Source organism: Plectropomus leopardus, chromosome 3, assembly GCF_026936395.1.
Source record: "Plectropomus leopardus strain MGB_pleo_1.0 chromosome 3, ASM2693639v1, whole genome shotgun sequence".
Taxonomy (NCBI): Eukaryota; Metazoa; Chordata; class Actinopteri; order Perciformes; family Serranidae; genus Plectropomus; species Plectropomus leopardus.
Window position 1 is genome coordinate 11,581,179 of NC_142178.1, and position 24,069 is coordinate 11,605,247.

The 24,069-nt window shown below is 43.3% G+C and overlaps 2 protein-coding genes across 3 annotated transcripts in view; one reads left to right on the plus strand and one right to left on the minus strand.

Moving 5' to 3' along the window:
* The window catches only part of prr36a (proline rich 36a), a 39,467-nt gene extending 20,198 nt beyond the window's left edge, over positions 1–19,269 (plus strand). Inside the window, exons 4-7 of one of the 2 annotated variants that reach the window (XR_015776213.1) lie at positions 7,381–7,559; positions 8,545–11,181; positions 13,794–16,027; positions 16,086–19,269. Coding sequence is in view for 1 of the 2 variants with exons in the window: in XM_088075591.1 (XP_087931717.1) it covers positions 7,381–7,559; positions 8,545–11,181; positions 13,794–14,890 (3,913 nt within the window). In the remaining variant the exon portion in view is untranslated. Of the gene's footprint in view, positions 1–7,380; positions 7,560–8,544; positions 11,182–13,793 lie in introns of both variants that reach the window. The other variant, XM_088075591.1, reaches the window with a different exon arrangement.
* A 150-nt stretch (positions 19,270–19,419) lies between these two features.
* Positions 19,420–23,843, minus strand: c3h19orf67 (chromosome 3 C19orf67 homolog). The gene is made up of 7 exons (XM_042484519.2): positions 23,338–23,843; positions 22,900–23,098; positions 22,680–22,818; positions 21,625–21,734; positions 21,150–21,347; positions 20,876–21,022; positions 19,420–20,651 (listed from the first exon to the last, which is right to left on the minus strand). Exons 1-7 carry the CDS (start codon positions 23,462–23,464, stop codon positions 20,525–20,527), a joined length of 1,047 nt encoding a protein of 348 aa, XP_042340453.2. The 5' UTR covers positions 23,465–23,843; the 3' UTR covers positions 19,420–20,524.
* Positions 23,844–24,069: the final 226 nt, after the last annotated feature.

Below are 24,069 nucleotides of genomic sequence, written 5' to 3' on the forward strand. Positions count from 1 at the left end.
CACGGAGACGCTCATCCTCTGAATTAATCAGATGAGGCATTTCAAGTGTTTGGAGTCTGATTACAGCAGCACATCATCCCTATGTGAACATTTCCTGGCTCGATCCCCGGGACGTGACATCAGGCGCTCGCCTCTCTGCTTGAGACACGGAGAGGACAACAGCAGAACAGCGGCAGGTGTCTGCCCATGTGACAGATGATGCGTGTTGCGTTTCATGCCACCTGCATGTGATGTCAAAGTCAGTGGCGTGTCGAATCCTTTGTGTGGCAACAGTAGTCGTGTGCTTTTCAGTCAGGATTGGTGTTCGTGCCAGCTCCCTGACAGAGTCGGGCAATAACACCAACAGACCTTCTCTCCGCTCATGCAATGACTTGCATTGACACTGAAAATGATGGCGTTACCAATCCATAGCGACACATGGAACAGAATTTAATGGTGTTAAATGATTTGACATTACATAATAGGATAATTTAGTTGTGACACAATGCCTGTGCAGCCTCGTCTTTGTAATTCCAGCCCTGCTATATTGTTTCTCACATTGCTGAGGCAACAGCATTCACTGTTGATCTACCAATCACAGAAGTAATCATTTTTTTAAAGTCAAGTATCTGCAAGTAATTCTTACATTTAGATCTTTTGAAGCTTATTGTAAGGCCAACATAAAACACATGTCACTGAAAGTCCAGTAGCACACACTGCCTGTGACCAGTTTAAAGACCTGTCTCCTGCATGAAGTATTCATGTTAATTGTACCACAGGGAGGAATGGAAACATATTGGGTTTTTTAAAAATGATTTTACTTTTCCCAGAGCCTCGGACGGGAAGGGCAAATGAGATTTGGTGATCATGTTCAGCTATGAGCTCCTGGAAATAGGATTTGTGCTTAGGTATGGTGGCAATAAGATTTCAAAGAATATGATGGATAAGGCAGTACATTCTGCTTCTGTGCTGAACACCCTTTGTGTGTGCAGTAATGTTGTAGGGCTGCTCCAGCTGTGTGTTGATATTTGAGGGTTTTTTTTTTTACATACTGTATGCAACTAAAGCCTTTTTCTCATGGACTCTGGACAATGTCTGTAGAATCAGGAGTTTGCCTTTCACACATGTAGGGCTGCCCCGTGAAAGTCGGAGACCCTTCAGTCGAATGAGATTGCTTCAAGTTGAGCAGTCGCCTTTTTTCTGTGCTGTGTACTTCAGGGGACATTTTGGTCCCCAGATTTGGCGGAGTGAGTGCTCTTGACTTTCATGCTAATTTTGCAGCTGCGGACATGCAGGCAGCGGCATAGAGGGAGAGAAAGACCGCACCAGGTGATGAAGTGGTAAATTTACATCTCACAGCAAGTTAATAAGATACAGTCTCTGACTTTTGTTATTTAGTAATGGCAAAAAAACGCTGCATATTTGCGATGCGTTGTTTGCATCATTAGCTTGTTTACTATATTACATGAATGCCACTGCCACACTGAATGTCCAGCAGAGCCTGTTCAGACTCTAAAACAAAACAAATCATCAAATATTGGCATTGAACAGCCAAATGAGTCCGGTACAGCCCTGTGTAGCACACAATGGGAGATTGTCTGTGTCTGAAGCATTTTTACCCACTGGAAATACTCCCTTTTTATTTGGCAAGGGATTGTGCTTACAGGAGGAGTTTGTAATTTAGTCATAAACAACAGAGTTTGTTGCCCTTCCTTGAAATTGTCTAAAGATCTGCTTACAGAAGAAGCTCCCGTAACTCATATTCTGTCCAGTTAGACGTCAGATGGTTTTTTTTCTTCTGGTTTTGTGCAAACCGCAGAATGGAAATGTCATTGACACATCACACATGGGCTGAATTGGACATTACACAGACTTTGTACTTTGGTCACTGGCAGCATTAAGTCAGTTTAAAATCCGATCCAAATGATTTGGACATTTGCAGTCTCACACAGCTCCTCTGGGTAATGTCTAGATCATTCCAGGTTTGCAGTGCGTTTGTGAAAGGGTCTTGAAAAACGCATGTGTAGATGCACTATTCATCTGAATTGACGGGAAGATGTCTCAGTGGTCGATGAAAGCCCATGATAACTGGAGTAGAAGCCAAATGTTGTCAAATCTGGCACCTTCTTTGCTCTCCTCTCCTCTAACGACGGGTTATGGTGTCCTTGCACTGACTGGGCAATCAGTCTATGTCCACCCCACCCCCCCTTTCAATCTCCCCTCTCTTCCCCCTCATTCCTTTTTTTCTGCCGTCTGTGCAGGCACAGGGCTGGGCATTTGGCCAGGATCCTCAAGCCCTCCTTACAGCCCAACTCCCATCAGGCTGTCCCCATATTTCTAACTCATCCATCATTTAGCTGCATACAGCGACTAAAATTTAGAGAGTGGTTGTGTAACATGAGAAGGACAGTTTTTATGTTGCTTAACAACCTGTAACATGATTTATGTCCATATCGTCCCCATTAGGAATGGTTAGAATAGCTGTGGATAGTAGTGTTTGGTCTTTCAGATACTGAATGTTCCCTCATTATTCAAAAAAATGAAAGGGTTGTAATGACGAATTTATCAAAATTACACCAAAACATTGCACTGGCCTTGGCTATGTACAACACTCTTTCTTCCTTTTATCCTGCCATTTTGTCCATTTCTCTCCCCTTCTATTCCCCCGATTACGTTTGCCTGGTCCCATTGGAGATAAAACTGTCATTTCTCCTCAGCTTGGTGTGGAGCAGGATTACTGTCCTAACAGAAAAGGCCCATGGTATCTTTCACAGTGACAGCGGGTGCCCAGGGCCTCATAAGAGCCAACACTGTCTGCCATGCAATTGCTCGGCTGCAACACTTCATCTCAACTTTCCACTGAGCTGATTCAAGCCCCTCCGCTCCATATTGTCAGGGAGATAACTGTAGGCCCACACAAACCTTAGGAATGTCTGCTCCTCTCAGGAAAGAGTAAAACAGCTGGTTTTGGACAGCCTACAAGCCAAACAAGGTATTGTTAGGGTGCTCCAGATCCATTTGTTGTCTCGGAAGGGGGCCCTTGAAGAGATGAGGGGGGGGAGAAGGGGCGAGGACAGAAAAATGTGCACTTGAACCACATTTTATTTGTGGGACGAGCTTACTGCAGCGGGGATAAAGTGTACCCCCTGGCCAAGCCCTCTCCGTTCTGTTTGGCGTGATTAAAACAGAATAATTTAATCTACAGTAGCGGGATGCCAAGGAAGTTTAGCCTCCCAGCTGTGTTTTCAGAAGGAAAAAGAGTGAAGAGGGAGCCATGGATGAACGGATGGAAGTAGGTGTGGCTTTAAAGCCCCCCTGGCTCCTGTTTACGCTTTGGTTTTTAGCCAAACAGATGTTGCAGCTGCTCAGTATGTTAATATACCATGGGCATGTTGTTTGCATCTGTTGGAAACACTTGTGAATATTGAATGTAAAAAGAAGAAAGCACATTAGTGACTTGTTCCTTTGCTGACCTTTGCCCTCAAGAGGACCTTGTGATTGGTCATTAACCTCCTGAAGATGGCTGCGTAGTGCCTCTCATCCTCCCTATTGATTTCAAGCCTCTGTTGGCAGGAAATGTAATCCATACTAATACACCGACAACAGAACCACCAGCCACCACCCACAGGCAGTGTGTGGAGTACACACATTAATGAGTCTGTGTGTTCCTCTCTGTGCCACCCCTCTAGATGAAACCTTTTATGACTCATCATAAAACAATGAAGGGAGGGTATGGGGGGGCATATTGCGTCTGTGACCTCCCCTTACCCTCTTAAATCCCATCCCTTAACTCTAATCTTTATTTATGTCTTGTAGTCTAATTTCATCTTTCAGTTCCACTCACTCACTTTTCTGCGCTCAGTTATGTCTGCCTTGATTCCTGCAGTAATTGAGTGATACTGTCAATTCATATTTGCTTGCATGCAGTACTGGATATGAAAAACGGACTCCGCTCATGCACCTTTTCCAACCTTTCCCCCCCTTTCTGTTATCATTTGTCTGCTCAGAAGTTCCCTTTTCCTCTGTCTTAAGTATCTCCTCGATTACTTTCTCCTGTTGTGCATTATTACCCAGCATTCACTCAGGGCAAATGTCTTCTCTGACACACTTCCTAGTGTTCAGGCTGCTCTTCACATTACAACCCAAATCTTCTGTCTGATAGCAGCCAATTACAATACCCCTATGAGTCCATGTCTGCACAGTGGTTGTATCTCAGGAAAACAAATGGTCATTGTAATGGTTATTGTGATGTGGGAGAGGCATCTGTGTGCAGGCATGCTATTTCCCGCTGGAAGCCATCAAAGTCAGTGTGTCTCCGTCAGTTCACGTCTACATTATCTAACATGTCGGCAGACCAAATCCACAAGAAGACGTAATGGAGATTGTTGTAATTGGCGGTGGGGTCACACTGTTCCTTTAGGCAGTTACATTCAATTATGCTGCTCATACCTGTTGTGAAAATGAATTGTTTTTTTATTAAAAACAGATGTCAACTTTTGTGTATTATGTACAGCGCTGAGGTTTTGCATTGTTTTTCTACACCAGGGTTCAAGTCTAGAAATTATGGTTTGAGCTGCCTGCGGGTGACGACTTGCTCATTTTACTGACCGACTTTGTTTGTAGTTTAGCCAATGCAGCAGTGCGTTGCAGCACAGATTACGTCAAATTCTTGGAGCCTGACGAGACAAATACATTGTGTGGAGATTTCACAGAGCCAGATTTTTATGTAGGTTACTGCTGCTCATGTTACTGCACCTTTTAGTTGCATGCACAAATGCCACAGACAAATCAACACCACTGATCAACTGACATATAACAGTGTGCTAGCACATGGAAATATTTCATAATTGCATGCTTTGGTTCATCTGCTCAGAGCAGGAGAGTTTGTAGAAAATGATTTGCCAGTGGGGCCATCTTGTGGCCCTCAATAAGGCTCTGAAAATAAAAAGAAAAAACTGAATGATATCACAGAGTTTTGCTTCTGTAACATAAGATCTCTACAACTTTATTACATGTGCTAAACTGCCTAACACCACAAAGAAAGGTTGACAACTGCCACCTGATTTTAGTATCAAGTTTCAGGTTCAGGCCATTTTTTTAAATAATGTTGACAAAGAGCTTGGATGGTGTTTGAGATTGGATGATTTCAAATGTCATTTTTCTTCTCTCTGACTGTGCTGGTCAACTGAGCCCATGCCTATCACATGTTAAAATTCAATATCCCCATTATACAGACAAAATTATCACTGTCATCATCGATATTATCACGCTGTTGTTGTTTAGAAATGTAACAAATACTGAATTCATTTCATCAAGTTGTTTTATTGAAAACCATAAATAAAATTAGCAGCACTTCTTTCCACACAAAACTAAAAGTAATAACGTAAGTAATACCTTATGTAAACAAATGAAAACCATGTCAAATGTGCATTTACATTAATGATAGCCTGTCTTTTAAGTGCTTGCTCAAGTGTCTGTGTCATTGTAGATGAGGAAAAGGCACCAGCACCATCACTGGTTTCGCCTGCTGCATGCCCACTCTAAGCAACACTCTCCCTTTGTTCTGCTATTCCCGTTTACATTTTGTTTAATGCTGGACAGTATTTAATGTGAGTTATTCAAAGTAATCAAACATGGTTTCAAACATAATTAAAATCTGAAAAGGTAATACCGTTTTATCATAGTTCATTGTCAAATATTCAACCTTTTCATCCCTACATATGCAACAAGAAGATTTAAATTGGCAGTGAAATCAAACATAAGTGCAGAGTTGGATTTGGGCCTGAAATTTGACAATAACGCCAGATTTAGTCAGATGTGATTTTAAAGACACAGGGATTAGCTGGATTCAAGTCTCAGCAAAACTCTAATCTGCTGATTCAAGAACTCTTTTATAAACCTTAGGTTAAGTTCATGCCACACAACTTTCATATTTGCCATATCGCTGTACCGTTCACAAGACACAACAGCAAGTATGTAATCAGGAATCTTGAAGTTGTGGTTTATCACACTACATGACCTATCAGCGACACAGGATCACACACTACAAGATCTTTCACAACTCGAAAATATCATTGTCAAAAAATGACAAAGCAGCATACCGAGTTAAGTAATTAGGCAAATAACCTGAAGAAACATTGCATGTAATAGCCCACCTTCCACCTTCCCTTCTCCTCTTGCTGTCACTCTCTCCACCATGGTCGCCCTTGTGTCTCTGGTGCAGTTATTGGCTGTAACCTGCTTAACTAGGTACTACTAACTACAACTTAGTAGCATGCTAGATTTCTGGGGAGGTTCTGTCATGCATTGGCGACCCTTTTGGCTCACATTTTTTAACAGTTCACACATAGCACCCAAGTGCAGAGCCAGTGCTGATTTGCCTCTGATTTGGGGCTTTTGTCACGGAGCTCTAAATACTAATGGCAAGTGGAAAATCAGGGCTGAGGTTGTTTAGTGTGAACTAGGACTTAACAGATTGAGACTCCAAAAAGAAGGACGGTGGCTTCAGAGCCCCTTTTTTGTGACTGTTTTGACATTAAGAATATGCTAAGTGAACCGATGCGATGTCAAGTTTATTGTAGTCAGCAGTGTGTCTGTTATAAAGGCCGAGCACACGTTAAATCTGTCTGCTTGTCAAGGAGAAGAGCCTAATGGAAGAGGAGAGGAAGTGGGGAAAGGAGTTGTGGCTCGTAGCTGCAGTTGTTGTGATTGAGTGGATTTGTGCAGTGTCACATAAGAACTCCTCCAGACTGAGTAGTAGACCAGGAGCTTAAAACAGGATTGATTTTAAGACTGTCTTCTTCCCTCCTCCCCAACCTGCTGTATGTGCTCTTAGCTTTAATGCCAACCTCTCCCTTTCCTCCTCGTTTTAGCCATATTTTTCCACTGTCGTTTATCTTCCTCTTCTGTTGGCAGCTTTCACTCTTTCCTTTTTGTTACTCTGTTGTCTTTTCTTTCTGCTCACCATACATTTCCTAATTCAGTACCTTCTGCTCCTGTCACTGCCTCAGTTTTCATCTCCTCTTCCTCTGCATAACCTATTTTCTTTGTCAGTCTTCCCCTATTCAAGCTTTCCATTCCCCTTCCATCTATTTCTCTCCCGTCAGCCTCCTTCTCATTACACCGTGTCCTCGCCCGTTGGAAGTGATTCCAGAATGAAGGCGGCATTACAGTGTGGCACTAGATGGATGGTGCTGTGTTAATGGGTTCCTGTTGAAATTGCTTTTGTGGTTTACATTAAGACAGATCATTTATTTATGCTTGTAAATGCATGTCGAGGCAGGGCATCAGATTTCATATTTGGATCTTTGCCAACAAAGTGGATGGACTACAATCACTGAACTGCTACAGCTTGTTTTTTGTTTGTGTGCAACTTGAAAACGTCTGTTTCTCTTCCTCCAGGCCTGCTACAGGTCCTTCAACATCTCGACCTGCATCCGCCACAGCCAGGCCCGCCTCAGCTACAGTCAAGCCCTCCACCACTACGACTGCCAAAACTGCTGCTTCTAGAGTGAACACCATACCCTCTACTGGCAGGACCACAGCAGCACAGCCTCCCAAAACTGCTGCTGCTAAGAAAGGTAAGACGTTACATTATGTTAGAACAAGGAGGAGATTCTTCTGAAGCCATGTCCCGTATACATTTGGATTACATAAACACCTCTGATGGCCTTGCTTGGACATTTTCAAGTTGTCAGTCTAATATTTTTGTAATAAATAAGTTTCCCACTGTCATGGAAAACCTGAAGAAGTTATAGAATGAATAAAATCATAGAATGTTTTGAAGAAAGTCATTGAATTTTTTTGTGTTTAATTAAAATGTTATATTATTTTGGGGCTGGGAACCCACTATACAATATTATTACGATAATTAGGTCACATCACAATAATAATGCAAATTCAGGTTGCAATATGTTAGATATTGTGATAACACATATTTTGCAATACATTGCAAATAAGTCTAATGATCTAATAAGATATAGTATTAAAGATAAAGTTTTTCATTTTAATCATTTTATTGAAGTTAAATGTATCTAGTGTGCTGAAAAGCAATTGATTTTAATATTCTATAAAGCTATCAAAAACATTTTTATATGTAATATTAATAACTTAAATTTAAAAAAAAAACCCTGATACTTAGCATTTTTGTATATTGCCAAGCAAAAATATCGTGATATTATGCTGTGTCAACTTTTTCCCCCATTCGTAATAAAACCTTCCACATTATTTAACACAGTGGCTTTTTTTATGTGGCTGTTGATGTAATGTTGTCAATGTGTGACATTTTGTTGACCATCACGTACTTTTCCCTAATTTTCGCCCCGTGTTCTGACTCTTCCTTCATGCATGACTGCTAGATCATGTGTGAGTGTGTGAGACATTTATTTTTTATTATTATGAATCTCTGAAAAGTCATAGAAAAGGTTTGAATTTTTTTCCATAAAAATGTGTGGGAACCCTGAATAAAGCAGCATGGTTGACTTAATTCACCCAATGTGACTGTTGATAATAAAAACTGATAAAAACTGTGTTGACTGACATTTGTTGTTTTTCTCTTTGCACCAGATGTCAGTCGACCACCTTCTGCTGCAGCGGCAAAGAAACCTACAACAGCTACAACAACTGCTGCTACCAAAAAACCTGAACCCTCTCGACCCACAGCCACCCTAAAGCTCAACTCTGCTGCCTCCAAATCTTCAACAACAGCAAAGACAGCAGACCCCAAGGTGTCACAGTCCAAAACTCAACCACCTGTAAAATCTACTCCCACAAAGAAACCTGTAGCTGCTGTTTTGTCAGTTACCCGCAACAACAAACAGCCTCTTGGTCGAACCCCACCGGCCTCTCCAGCCAACAAACCTGCAAACAGCAGCACCCCTCAGGCAAAACGTGGAGCCAAACCCACTCAGGCTGTCCCGCCTTTCACAGCCGGCAAGAAGACAGGGGTTTCAAATACTAGCACACCTGCTGTGGAAACACAGACAGCTGCAGATGCAGCAGTAGCAGCTGCCGCAGCAGCGACTGTGCTGCTGGCAGTAACAGGCGCTACAGAGTCCTCCCTTCAAGAATCATCCCTTGCTGCCTCTGCACCAGAGGAGGCCCCTCCTTCAGTCGTGGCCCAGGACACCACACCGGAGTTGGTACCTCAAGAGACAGCTCAGATACATGCAGCTGCTTCCTCTCCTCCACAAAGCCCCGTCAGGACAGCCGTACCACAAACATCTCCACCCCTGGAACAGGTAGAAATCAGTGCTCCCTCACTTACAATGCAGGAGCAGACCCCTGCCCCAGCTGAGCCTACGTTATCACCAGTAGCGTGTCCTCCACATCTACCCGAAGAGCCTGATTATCTGTTAACAGACCACGCTCCCTCCACATCTACAGCCCTCCCAGAAGCCGCCATTGCCTCCCCACTGGTAGTTTCTCCCGTCAATCTAAATGAGGAGGAGGATGAAGAAGAGAGGGAGGGAAGCCAGTTGGTTTCTGTGTCTGAAATGAGCGGAACCACACAGCCCACAGAGGAGTCTCGTCCCGGGTCGGCTGGACCGGTAGGAGGGTCTGCTTGGAGGGCCGGTGGTGCCTTGCTTTCTGAGCTGGACTCTGAGGAGGTGAGCGGCAGCCAGCAGGGTGCGTCTGAGCTGAGCGCCCCCGGTGTTCTGGAGGGCACAGAGAGCATGGATGATCTGGGAGACGGCAGTCTCAAAGGAGCCATTGACATGGAAGGAGCCTCAGCAGGTTCGCCCGATTTTGAGAAAGTTCCTGACATTCCAGTGAATGACTTTGATGAGGATGAAGATGAGGACGATGACTACGATCGGGTATGTGACATGGATGTAGGCTCAGAGCGGGCTGATGAGCCACAGAGACCCAGGCATGACAACGATTTGGATGATGATGAGGAGGACGAAGATGTGGAGATGGCTAGTGAGGGGGTGACGGAGAGTGGGCTGGAAAGCTACGGGAATGCAGACGAGGATGACTTTGCTGAGGATGAAAGGTTGGACAACTTGAACAGAATGATGCAGCCCCCACCTCCCCCTCCTGTGCTGCCCTCTGCGCCCGCTGCTCAGTGGGACCAGCCGAACCCATTTGCTGATCCCTGGGGAGAACCTCTGCAGCCACAGCAGGTCTCCCAGCATGCACAGGTCGCAGGAGCGGCTGCAGCAAGCCCCATGGCAGACCCCTGGCAAGCAGACCCTGAGACTCCAACTCAGACCCCGGCCCATGCTTGGCTGGAACTAGGCTCTGCTCCTTTTGTTCCTGAAAACCAAGAAGTCCCTCATCATTCCTCCATTAAAGACGAGCCACAAAATCTTGAGGCCCAGATGTACATGGACCGGTCCAGCCCAGCCCCAATGCAGACCCTGGCCCCAGCTCTCCTCTCTGCCCCTGGCATGTCTCTGTCAAGCACCCTGAGCAGCGAGACCAGCACGCCTGAGGAACTGTGTGACTACAATCAGAAGCTCCAACCTCAAGATTTGCAAGCCTCCAGTCTGTCCCCACAGCCCGACCTGAACTACCAGGACCTGGGCATGCACTTGGAGAGAGGCGATGGAGAAGGAGAGGAGGAAGCTGAGACCCTGCCCGCTGATGAAGTCCTGGGAGGCCCGGCAACTGCCCCCACTTCCAACCCCTCCTCATCCTCGGTAACAGAAGACGAGGCCAGTGACACAGAGGGAGAAGCTCAGTTGGAGGACTCCTTGGAGAGTCCAGCGATCTGCCAAGCCACCTTTGACAGCCAGCCTCCAGCCCAGCGCTGCCTGTCCACAGTGGAAGAGGGAGAGGAGGCCGACATGGAGGGGGTGATGGGCGTCGCAGGCGAAGACACCACCCCACCTTCAGCTACATCGCTGGCATCTTACGGTTTTGACACCATGACCACAGCGTCAAACTCCAACGCCCAGTCCACAGGGGAGAGCTGCATCAAGAGCCCTGGGATCTTCTCCCTTGAGGAGCTGCCCGAGGAGGCCAAGGAGCCCTGTCTGATCCCGCAACCATGCACTGCTGAGCAGCAGTACGTCGAATGTTGGGGACAGGAAGCGGAGTCCGCGGAGCATATCAGGGAGGAAGCACAGGGACCCAAGGAAGCCCTGGACCCTTCATCAACTCTGAGCACTTTGCAGCAACCAGAGGAAAACCCAGATGACATCCAGCCTCCCTACTATTCTGCTATCTGTGAAAAGACTGAGAACTCTTTTGCAGGTAATGTATAGTTCAACCTCTCCCTAACAATCCAAGTAATGTCCCCTAACGCCTAACGCCCCGTGGCCCCGCTGCAACCTCCCCCACAATATCTCACTGTTGTATCTCTTGTCGTCAGTGTTTGTCCTGAAATCTCTGGGGGTGGACGAAATCAAAGATAAACAAACATTTAAAAAAACAGAGAGCAAAAAAAAAGGGAAGAAATAAAAAGAGGACAGCAGTGGCACTTCCCTCTGATATAATATTTCCATGATGAGTATATGGCTTAAATTCCTGTATGTGCAATAGCTACTACTATTTACTCCTAACGTGTGAGCGTGTCTGGGTTTTGGTTTCTGTTTTATTTAACACAGAATTATGTGGTTGCCCTGAACTGGCATGGATCTGACTTGTCTGTTTACAGCTCTTAAAGAGGGAAAACAAGAAAATTAACAAAAGAAATGTGGAATGAAGTGTTTAACATGTTTTTCATGTGAATTTATCCTAATACTTTTTACTGAACAAGCCTGATAACTGACAATGAGTTTTGATTGTGTATTCCTGTTATTCCTGTTTGATTTCACTCGCCTACCGTACGATACAGTCTTCCACATCCCGGATCACTCCTCATCTCTCTTTCTTCTTCTCGCACTTTAAATTGTACCCCAGCTTTTTTTGTGTTAATCCTTCTTTTGGAGTAATGAACCTTTAAACTTTAAATAAAGATTAGATTTTTACCATGATGTACTCTCTCACCGGACAGTTTTATTGACGGGGGCGTTTGGGAGTGGCGTAATTATGGTCTTAGGATCTGTGTGCGAGACGTCATCTAACACCATTAGCATTCAGTTCAAGGTCTTACAAACTTCTAGTTACTTACCAGTGGCTTTATATATCTCATGACATTGTGGACATGTCCACTCACTGCTTTACTCTTGCCGTACACTCACACATTGTGGCCTTTTCTTTGAAAACTGGACACGATGAATGGTGGAACCCACACCCTGCCTCAAAGACTTCACTGGTCTGAAAAGCACATAACTGGGATGAATCTGCAATGAGTCGATCGTCCGCACCACCAGACCTTCTCACCCCTGGATTGGCTTTCTCAAGAAGTTTGACGTCCCATCGTCCGACCTCAAGAACGCAGCCCCGCTCGTTCTGCCTTAATTTCCCTCCAGTCCACTGTGGGTGTGTTGCTGTTTTAGCTCTTTTCTACTACTTTTGTTTTGAAAGCATTCTTGCTGCACTGTTCTACAGCACTGTATTAATGTTATCTTATGCTTATGCATGTCACTGTTGCACAATGACTTTCATTACATTACTTTGGATTGGTTTGTTCAGGGTCAGCCTAATAGCTTGGCTCTAGGACTGAATGTAGTCGGGTTGGATAATGTCTAACCTTAAAGGGGAACTACACCCATTTCAAAATTCATACATGTTATTGCTGTGGTCTGAGATAGTCAAAAATATGAGTAAAAATGCACAGCGCTCTCCCAAATCTGAAAAATAGAGTGCTAAAACTCAAATTTGGGATGTTGTAGGGTAGAAAGTCTGGAGCTGCTCCATGAAAATATACAGTGGACAAAGTTCTTAATGGCACTGAGAGCAGCCAGGAGATAAATAATGGATAGTTAAAGCTCATTTGGGGGTGTGTGTATGTATATGTGTGTGTGTATATATATATATATATATATACACACACACATATACACACACATTTTTGGGGTCCACAAAATCCATTTCCCATTTATTGTTTATGGAGGAGCTTCAGACTCAAGTTGATGACATCGTCTGGTATTCTGGCTTTGAAAGAGAAACTCCTGTTCACAAATATTGATCTTACTTTCCTTGGCCATGGAAATAACATATGAGAATTCTTAATTTAGGTGGTGTTCCCCTTAAACTTGATCCCTTCTTAAAGCCAAGCTATTGTTTTGGTTTTTCTTGTGATGCTGGATGTCTATAAATGCATGGAGAGCTTTTGCATGCATCACCGGTTGACTAACTTTAAACTCCATTCACGGGTGACGATGGTTCAAGCTGAGCTTTTTTCTGTGGTTGTTTATGTCTCACCATAGTTGATAGTGATTGCATATACAGGAAGTTGGCTGCTTTATTTTGCACACAAAAATCTTTCTTTTCTGGGTGTCATTTTTATTTAATGATTCCTTTTTTAAAAAAAAAAAAAGAAAAGATTGCTCTCTGCACAAATTTCTCTCCCTCTGAGCCCCAGCCACCACCCCCAGTCACCTCACCTTGGGCCACTATCTTCAAGTGTGTTCACCAAATACTGTGACTCCACCCCTCTGAATACTTAACAGGCTGTATCTGTCACTGCTGCACAGCTTTCAGACAATGTCCCACTGTCACTTGTTCAAAGTACAACATCACCAATAATTGCTGGTCAGTTTGGTGCTGCAGGCTACTGGCAGACCTTTGGCCTTGGCTTCACAATGCTTCCACTATTCCTTCAGCAAGTATGAGTCTCTGAAGGCCCCCGCCCACCCTTTCCCTTTCTACACCCTTCTGCTTGTACTCACATTGCACTGCTGTCACTGTCCTGCTGCCTGTGACCTGTTTTATAACATCACGCTACTGTAATCTTCCTTCCCGCTTCCTCTCACACACAGGCTTCACTGCACTACCGCACCCTCACCGCCGCGATCACTCAGCATACCCCAGAACCTACTGCGACATCGTCAAACCTCTCGTCGCCGCCGCCGCCCCGCCGAAGCTCACCTGTGCCGACCTCCCACCCAGGAACCTCGGCCAGCAGGCGCTGAGCCCCCAGCTCCGCCGGCTGGAGCAGCACCAGAGACAGCTGCTGGAGATGCAGCAACGCAGGGAGCAGCAGAGCCGACCGCTGGAGGAGGCAGAGCAGGAGAGGAGAACGAGGGAGGAGGAGGAGCAGAGGAGGAAGAAGGAGGAGGCTGAAGAGGAAATAAAGAGGAATAAGGAGGAGGTGGAGAGGAAGATGCGAGAGCAGGCAGAGGTGAAGAAAAAGGAAGAGGAGGAGGAGGAAGAGAAGCAGAGGAGAGACCTGGAACTGCAGCTGCAGCAGCAACAGCAGGAGCTGAAGGAACGGCAGCAGATCATGCAGTGGCAGCAAGAGCTGCAGCAGTCTAATAAAAGTCAGACTGTGCTGCTGTCTCCCTCCTCTGGCCTCTGCACCATCTATGAAGCCCTGGAGAACAGTGATGATGAGGATGCTGAAGGTGAGGAAGAAGAAGGAATAAAGGAGCTCACTACAGAGAAGAAAGAGCCCAGACATGAGACAAATGAAGAGCTGGACGACTGTGAAAATGTGACATCAGACAAACATCAAGACTCTTCACCGTCCAGCGAGAGCCCTCCTCCCCTGCGAGACTCCCCTCAGTCATCCAGCAACCCCTCCCAGGATGGGGACAGCTCCTCCCCTCTTCCTCCTGAGTCTCCAGAGCGACCCCCGCCCCTGGACCTGGACTGGGGGAAGAAAGTGGACATAGTCCAGCAGCTGATCAATCAGACCCTGCTGCTGAACAGAGACGGCTGCTCCTCGCTGCTGCTGCTGCCGGGGGGCGCCGGAGGCACGCTGAGCCCCCTGGAGAGCAGCCTGTGGCCCAGCCTTCTGCCTCCGCTCACGCCTCCCTCTGCCACCGTCACCTCAGTCAGCAGTTTCTCCCCAGAGGCCACTGGGAGCTCCCCGCAGGGAGAGTGGACAGTGGTAGAGCTGGAGACGCATCACTGATGCTCTGTGTACAACAGCACAGTACTGTAAAACCATCACACGCATACAGAGACGATGACACACGTGCTGTCTGTTAATGCACACATACACATGGGAATTCAAAACAACAAACAAGATAGTACACACATCTGCAGAGCAGCCCACATGTACACACAATTAAGAAATTCATATTTACTCCCAGGAAAACAGCCTCTTGATGTAAATATTTGGGCTGGGCAATGTGGGGAAAAATGCAATAACGAGAAGAAATTCTTCAAAATCGATATACATGACATTAATGAAGATAAACTACATCACTTTTTTGATGTCCACCACATCATTCCTAAGTATTTCAGAAGGATAACCTGAGAGAAATTGAGTAAGTTCATGATAGAGTAGAAAGGATGGGCAGTAAATAATATTTAAATACTGCCGAGCCCTGGAAGTAGACCCATAAAGTTGTGGTGCTGTAGATCAGTGGTTCCCAACAAACAAAGGATCACAAGATAGAAGTAGCTTTGTTTTTTCCATACTTTCTCTAATCTTCGCCTTTTGAAACTACTGAAACTACCTATAAGGACTAAGTATTGAAATGCGGCAAATTGTGAAGGGACATTGACTCTTTAATGATCTGGTCACAACCTGTAGACCAACAGAGTTTGGGGGTCGTATTGTAAAAAGGCCGGGAACCACTGTTAGAGATTTACTTGAGAGAGGCGGGGATTTCTAAGTGTACTATAAAAACAAAGCACAGATAGCACAGATAGCAATGCTTGGTGGTGCTGCCTCCAAGCGTGTATGCTGTCTATTCATGCAAAAAAACAACTTTATTGCCCTGAGTCAAGACTCTCGTGTAGTGCTTCCCTCCACACTAGATACTACTCCCAACAAACTAAATGATTTAGATTAAGGACACAGAAAGTTGAAGTTTGAATTAAGGTCATGGTTGCAGTCAAGTTAAGTCAAACCAGCAAAGCAGGTCCAATTTGTATGTAGAGTCTCCCTGATGTACCATTTTGATTTTATCTGACTTTTCATATTAATACTTCTCTTTATTCAGTTAAAACTCTGCATGCAACCTCAACATAATACCAGCTGAAAAAGCACAGTGAGCTTAAGTAGTTCAAATATTCAAATATATCAAATATTTCCTAGAGTGTAAACAAACTGAAACTTGAGACTGTGTAGACAACTTTTTATTGAATGAATTAAATAGTTAAATAAATCTCGGTAAATAAAATGAACATTCACATTCCCCAAATTAACGCATTGTAGAGGCGATCATATGGAGACCAGGCCCTGGGTTTTTAATTTATTTATTTTTAGTTGGCCTTATTTGTGTGTACAGTAATTGCAGACCTATTTAAATCTACCCTTGTCTTTAAAATGTAAGTTTCAATCTTAAAATGAAAACCACTTCCAGGTTGCAAAAACTTCCAAATTTACAAAAAAAACCCATAATTACCAAGGACACGTCCTCCACGTTTTCAGTAGCATCTGAAAAAAAAAAAAAAGAGTCTGCACTCAGGGCAAGTAAGTGTCCGATGCTGCCAGTGAAGAACCTGCGTCTCATCTCAAGTAGACAAACACAAACATGACACCACACCGAAACTCAGCACCTCTCTCAGCCCACACTCGACATCCTACACCACTGCAAACACACACACCTTACACCGACCACAATATTACATTACAGTCCTTTAAAATCACACACCTGAAACCAGGTGATTACTGACTGATCCCATGATGCATCACTGCTACTGACTAACAGGGTTGAAACGGGACACTTTTCATTATGCCAAATCTCTGTGCCATGGGTGGACACATACACACACACACACACACAAACAAACAAACAAACAAACAAACAAACAAACAAACAAACAAACAAACAAACAAACAAATACAAACATACACACACACACCGACGGTGCCAAATAGCCTCTATCAATCGAAGGTAACTTGACTGATAGATGTGGTTGTTTAACTTTGTGTTCCTCACCTGCAGACCTTTTCATTGAAGCCATACCTGTTTACACACACACACACACACACACACACACACACACACACACACATTGTGATCACTTTTCTTTCATATGAGAATACACTGGAGATGTTTTCTACTGAATGGTGATGAAAAACAAAACACTGATTCCCAGATTTGTGAGATTGCACTTCAGTCTTGTATCATTTCAGAATGTTGATGATAGAGGCTCAGACACTGGATGGTTGAATGAAGTCCAACGTACTTTGGTATAATTTATTTGCAAAATGAGGCCTAAAAAATGTATTAACTAACGATGATTGGGATCATCGTATTTTACTACATGATCTCAGTTCTTCACCAAAGGCCTGTTTGACGTGTAAGCATTTTCCCTTTGAAACACTGGAGTCAGGCACGAATGAGGTTTTGGTCGCTTGCATGCATTTGTGTCAAAATATGATTTATTGGTTAACTTAAATACTGCTGAAGGCTTGTTTTTGCAGAAAATGCCTTTTATGGTCACTTGCTCTGTAGCCACATACTAACATCTTCCATATGTTTAATCTTCCTTAGGTTTTCATGCACATTTTAGATGGTTATTTCAGTCACAGACTACACGGTTATTACACACGGCCTTCTACGCTGACGTAGCACACAGATTTTTACATTAAATGACAGACTGACTCTGGGGTTTTAACCGATACCGCTGTGAAAGTTAGGGGTCGCTTTTTTTTTTGACATGAGGACGAAGGGCTCGATATCAGGTTATTCTGGGTATTAACTGTGTATTGTTGTTGATACTGTGATGAGGCATGGTACGAAAGTGTGACATAAATGTTCGTATCTGTGCTGTACGTTGATGTCAGTCTGGATAATGTGGGTTTGTCAGTCAGTGTTAAATGTCAGATTTAAATGTGGGATCATTTTTTTTAGGACAAATTCAGTTTCTTTGAGTGCAAATCTGAATAGAGAGAACTCGGGGTGGAAATCACCAAAGGGTCCACAATACCATATTATCACGATACGTCAGGTACGATACAATATTGTGGGAATTTTAAACGTTTTTGAGTATTGCGATAAAATGCGATTTATTACCTTTTTTCCAATAGTAGATTATGTCCCCAAGGCAAAAGTTCAATATCTGTTTTACCTAAGAATATAAAGTTTTCAGTCTGTTTTTTTTTCACACTGACCAACACTCATATAAACCGACCGATCCTGCTGACTGTATTTAAGAGAAAAAAACTGGACTGGAAAGCAGTTGATTTTTTTTTTAAGTTTAATTCATTTTGCAATATTAATAATTTATATGACAAAATATTGATTCTTGGAGTTTGTGTATCGATAAAATATTGCTAAGCAAAATATTGGGATACGTTGCTATATCGATTTTTTTTCCCCCTACCCCTGAAGAGCACAGAAATACTCAGAGAAAATCTGACATTTTCTCCACTCATTTCCATTTGAGTCAGTTTTTTGTGTTCACTCAGTCCTTGGCTCGCTGCTCTGCTCTCCAGTGTCACTCAGCATAAAAGACTGATTTTAATAACCGAATTGAAAGCAGTGAGCCAATTCTCAATCTGCGTCTAGTGCTTTAAAAGTGACTCGAGACAGATTCTTCCCCACTGTTGATTCCTGCAAAGAAAACTCATCATCATCATCATCACCTGCTGATTTGTCCGCTCTCTCATCAGAGCCTGCGCGTAGCAGCTGAGAAGCAAACGTGTTTTCACGCTAATGTATGTTCGCTTTCCCGTCCTCCAAGCAGGACGCGTTTCGCTCACTGCGTTTTTGACCAAGCTGGACTTTTTAAATGTGCTTTCTAAACATGTCTGTGTAGTGTTTTTGTAAGCATTTATGTGCATATTGTTGAAAGACTGCTCACTGTAATGAAGGGAAACTCCACTTTACTTTTGTACTTTAGAGATTTAGAAGTATAGTCGCCCTTTAAGAGTCATATATAGATTTTTATTGAATAGAGAATGAAGGATGTTGGTTGTAAATGGTAGATTTTATTCTTTGGTGTAAGTAAATCCCTCTTTTTCATGTCCGGTCGACAGAACTGATGAGCTGAATGATCACAAGGTCAAACTGAACACAGTAGGCTGAACTATGAGTCAACAAATTCCTTTTGCTATTTAGGCTCAAAGTGTTGAAATCTCACACTAAGATATTAATTTATTGAAAATGAAGTGAGGTCTTTGAGAACTACTTTAAATGTCTTGATAAACTTATTGAATGAAGTCAATGGGCGCTCCCGTTTGTGGAGCCCAAACAATGGCAGCTTGTTTTAAAATGTTAAGTTTTTCTTTGTTTATTTGGACTTTCTGAAAGACATAAATCTGTGATTTTGTGTAATCATTTCAATGCAATGTTTCATGTAAATAAAATGTTTTGGTTTTTTTTAGGAAAATGATTTTGGACATCTTTACAGCACAAAGGCTCTTAAAAATTGTTGTAAAAAGATATAAAACTTAAAATATTTACAATATCTACTAAAATCTTTTTCTAACATTAACACACTGAACAAAATAAAGTGACAATAACTGAGTGCAGCAAATGTCAGAGTTAAACAGACTTGCCAAAGTAAACAGCACGAAACTTATAACTTCACTAAAAACCTTTAGAAACTGTCTTGATTAAAGAGTATTATGAGAACAGAAGCCTCTTCAGCTTTAAAAGTGGAAAAACAAACAGGTCCTGAATGCATCACTCTGGCTGCAATACTACCAAGGCTCGCAGCTTACGGGGATCGCGGGATCGTATTAGGTACTTATCCATAGACAGTGTATTACAATACAGTCAGTCTGCATGCCTCCAATTTGGAGAAGCAGGCTGGAGTTGGACACAGAAGCTCAGCAAAGACTGGCTGAGCAGGAGTCGGCAACAAAATGTATTTTAGCCAAATGAAAAGAAGTCCCACCTTAAAAAAGCAGTTTCAGAGAGCACAATATTGAGTATTTTCACTGCTTTACCTTACTGTTAGACAGCGACTTTTGATGAGGAAAGCAGTTACATCGCCCTCTTTAAAGCCAGACTCCACTGTAAAAAAGCATCACAGAACACAGGCGCTGCTGGTCTACCACTGCCAGGTGTTTTTTGTGTCACTCTGCTGTTTCAAAGGGTCAGTTTCAACTCACAAAAAGTCACACAATAACACAAACTCTGTGATCGAAGCAGTGTTCGACCAGCAGCTATGTTCGGCGAGGTAAAATTACTGTTTTTCTCACTGGAGTCAGGTGTCTTTGACGAGAGCATAGACCGGGAACTTAAGCCGTTAACGATTTCCCTGCTCTTTGACGGAAAGGTAAAACTGTGAAAATACTTTGAATATAACATATACTTAAACTTATAGATTTATCAAGGTGGCTATAATAAGTTTTGCTGCTGCCCCCCTCCACAGCAGGACATTGCTTCACTTCTGTGTCCAGTCTGCTTCTCCAAACTGAGGGTGTGCCTACTACCATCTACTGTATGTACTACACTGACTTTGCATAAGTACCCCATACAACCCGACTTGAAAAAAACAACAAAAAAACGAACTATCACTCTAAGAACTAGCATGAGGCTTTATCTTCACCGTCTTGTTTACTCTAAACTGGTCCAGCATCTTTTCGTGTGCTGTTTATTCTTCTCTCCCAGCGATGGATGTCATGCGTACTCGTACGTCACTCTGTTGTGTGGTGTGACAGCAGCAGCTGGTGCAGGTAGTCTGAAGCGTTGCAGATAGACGGCTCATCGCTGCCAAGATACAGCAGCCTGTGATAGTCGGCCCGAGGAACCTCGCACAAGATCCTGAAACAAACAGGAACACACCAATATATATGAATCAGACGACCTCGGGAATGTTTTACAAAAATGATCTGACATTTAATGTGAGTGAATATCTTGCTTTTGCTAAAATCTACTGGTTGTCTTTTCCAGACATTTAACTCTCCATGAGACGACAGAGCACTGAAAAATCTCTTCCAGTAAAAGCAGCTGCAGAGCAGTGAGTGAAGAAATGTAAATGGCTTCACCAGTCACAGATGTCGTCTGTGTCGGGGTTCACCTGAACCCACTGACCGATGGACCACATCCTCACCACGCTGCCATGAGTGGCGCCCTGGCTATCCCCGACAGCATCTGCGTGTGGGTTAGGAATGTCCTCGTAGCACAGGAAGTAACTGTATGAGACGTGGGTAATGTGATGTGTATTAGCGGTAACATGAGTGTGGCATGTACAGTATGTTGGTATCAGAGGAAAAACTACTAAGAATGTAGAAAGACAAAGAAAATATTTACCACACTCACTGGTCTGTGCTGCCGACTGTTTCTGCCTCACTCTCTTCATCTGTCTGCCTCTCGTGTCCGAGTCTCTCCACGTTCCAGCGCATTCGCTTGTACAGGCCGGTGTCGACCCGCGCCAGGTATGGCGTGGCCTTACAGAAGCGGAACGTGGTCACCCTCAGCTGACCGAGCTGACTCTGACCGATGCAGAAGTGAGACATGCTGGGAATGCAAAGTTAGACATTTAGAGAATATGGACACGAATTGCTCCTCGCAGGGAAATAACGTTGTTTGTTTCCTCTTCTACAACCTTCCCTCAAGTTTTACTTGTTAGGGTTTAAAAGGAGTAAATGCAAAAAAAACTGAAACAGAAACAGATGCCTGGCAAAAAGCTAAAACAAGTTGAGTACTGAGTAGAATTCTTGACCTTTGTTCTGAGATTTAAACGGAGGAGTTTTGATGAGTGTTGTTCTGTATATGTGTGTATGTGTGTGTTTACCTGTTGGGATTGGTCTCGTCCAAAGAGAAGACACTGCAGCTGGCGCAGGTCAACACCAGCTGCTCCAACCTGTCGCACAGCTGCTGAGAGAAGTCCAACAGCTGCATGCGCTACATACACACACACAAACACACACATTCACACACACACACACACGCAGGAAGTTTAGACTCAACTTGTAGCTATCAAGTTTATTGACAGCTACAGTGAACACAAATGTCTCATTCTGCGACAGAGGAGTGTTCATATGATTAGGATCGATATTAAAGTGATAAACCAAAGCCTAATTTACCAGTTCCCAGGATGCTACTTTTGAGAGAAAGTGAGTCTTTTGTGCGTGATCAAAGTTAGACATACAAGTTGGCTACAAAAATGCACATTTTTCTAAGTGTGTTTCTATTAAAATCTGTAGTTTGAATGTTGTAACCACCATCGAAACAAACAACAAATACCAGCAATCTTTGAGATGGCTGAACTTTTTTCCCCTATCCAATAAAAACATATACAATGAATCTATTTTTTTTAAAATATGCAGAATGCTACAGGAATACTTGATTTTAAACACTTCAAATGTTTTAAGGATGGGCTTTTGAATGTGCATTGTTATTTATTTCAGCTTTTAGAAATAAAATCTTAAAGTGGGGATAATTTATTTTAAGTCGTCATTCAAAATCCTCATGACAAAAGAGTGCTTACTGAGATGCTAAATAACTCACTCAGATCTGAAATAAATATGTATTTATGTAAGGCATATTGCCTGCAGGTGGCTGATGCATGTGCATATTTTATCACTTAACTTTATATGTGTCTAGTCAAGCAGTTTTACTTTTATGACACTTATATTAATCCAGCAGCAGCATCTTTTTACAGAAAAAGTCATTGTCATTGACAATCTGACTCACTGCTAACAGATTTCATAGAGATTATTTTATCACTAGAAAAAGTTTTAAAGCTCCACTATTAGTATCAAAACCTGACCAGACAAAACTATCAGCATAGTCGGAAAATGTCTATGAATAAGTTGCGTGAACACCAAATTTTTACATTACATATACCCTTGTGTAGACGTCAAACGGCACAGAGGGGTGCTGGGACAAAGCCCTTGTGGTTTCCAGGTGGTTAAAGAAAGGCTGACAGGTGTACAGGAAACTTTGCACTGCGGCAGCAAGAGCATCTCCCTCTCCGTGACGCTGCCTGCAAAAACAGACAAAGAATCATGAAATAGCAGAAATACCCGAGTATATCAGTGCATTATGGGTAGCCATTGACTTGTACCCTTTGACTACACAGTCGTGTAAGTCATCCGCTTTGCTCAAGAGGAACTGGAGCTGCAGATCCATGGACTGGAGGCTCCTCTCCATCGATTTGACCTCCAGACAGCTGCAGGCCTCACAGTCACACCTGCAGGCCGCAGGATGATCACGAGGGGGCGCCAGAGCGACGGCAGCCAGCAACGACAGCGGCTCCACCGCCTCTGCAGCAATTAATGTATGCAACAGCAACATTAACAGAAGAAAATAATACCCCTTTACTCCCTTATTCCCATTTTAAAACGCGAATAACTAACACGTGGATTTACAGCGGCGGTGCACGAGAGGATCATGTTTATTGGGTTGTTTTAACAGATGAATAAAGGCTGGATATGGTGGTAAAAGGACATACATTTAAAATGCATATCCATGTTTTTATAGTGTGCGGGGGACAGTGTCTGACCTCCTTGTCCGGTGTTTTGAAGACTCTCCGTGATGTCTGTCTCCCTCTCATCGCTCGTGTCCTCCTGTTGTCCTGAGGGTGAGTTTGAGTTGAGCTGGCCCTCAACCTGAACTTTCATATCTGTCATGATTTCTGTTGTTGATAAGTTTCGATTTTTTAAAGAAACCTATTGAAAACAAAACGCCCCGTTAACTTCTTATTATAGAGCTGTCAAACGCTGAATGACCAGCCTAATGTCTCACAACTGTTAGCTAATTATGCCATTATTGCTAGCAAGCTTGCTAACCGTCGCGATACTAGCAATTAGCAAAACATCCAAGTTTTATCAAATAAATGACCTGAGATGCGGAGTGCATACCAGCTAGTTGGGTTTTTCACCGAATTAATTCGCAAGAAAGTTAAATATCTGAGGTCACGCTGCAGTCCGTCTATTATGACGTTTTACGTACAGGTGAGCTAAATTTCACGTTAGCTGCCTGGCTAGAGGTTAAGCTAACTGTTACTTGTTTACGTTATGGACGCTCTCTGTGGTCAAAGCGTGCAGGTGTGAAAGGTCAAAGGTCAATGCGTCTCTGTCATAATAAAAAAAATATATAATAATAATAATAGTGTTAAAATGAAACACTGTTTTAAACGTTTATTCTAATTTGCAGTGTTTCTTTTGAGAGGTGTGTGCAGTACGCTACAAAAAATAATTATACAAATATATATTTTAAGTATAAGACTTTTGAC

Bases quoted from the DNA above. Each gene is read 5' to 3' on its own strand.
- c3h19orf67 (XM_042484519.2), bottom strand. From the start codon at position 23,464: ATGACAGATATGAAAGTTCAGGTTGAGGGCCAGCTCAACTCAAACTCA. The intron at 21,735-22,679 runs GTATATGTAATG...GTGTGTATGTAG, and splicing joins CGTTTGACGTCTACACAAGG to CGCATGCAGCTGTTGGACTT. The intron at 20,652-20,875 runs GTGAAGCCATTT...TGTTTGTTTCAG, and splicing joins ACAGACGACATCTGTGACTG to GATCTTGTGCGAGGTTCCTC.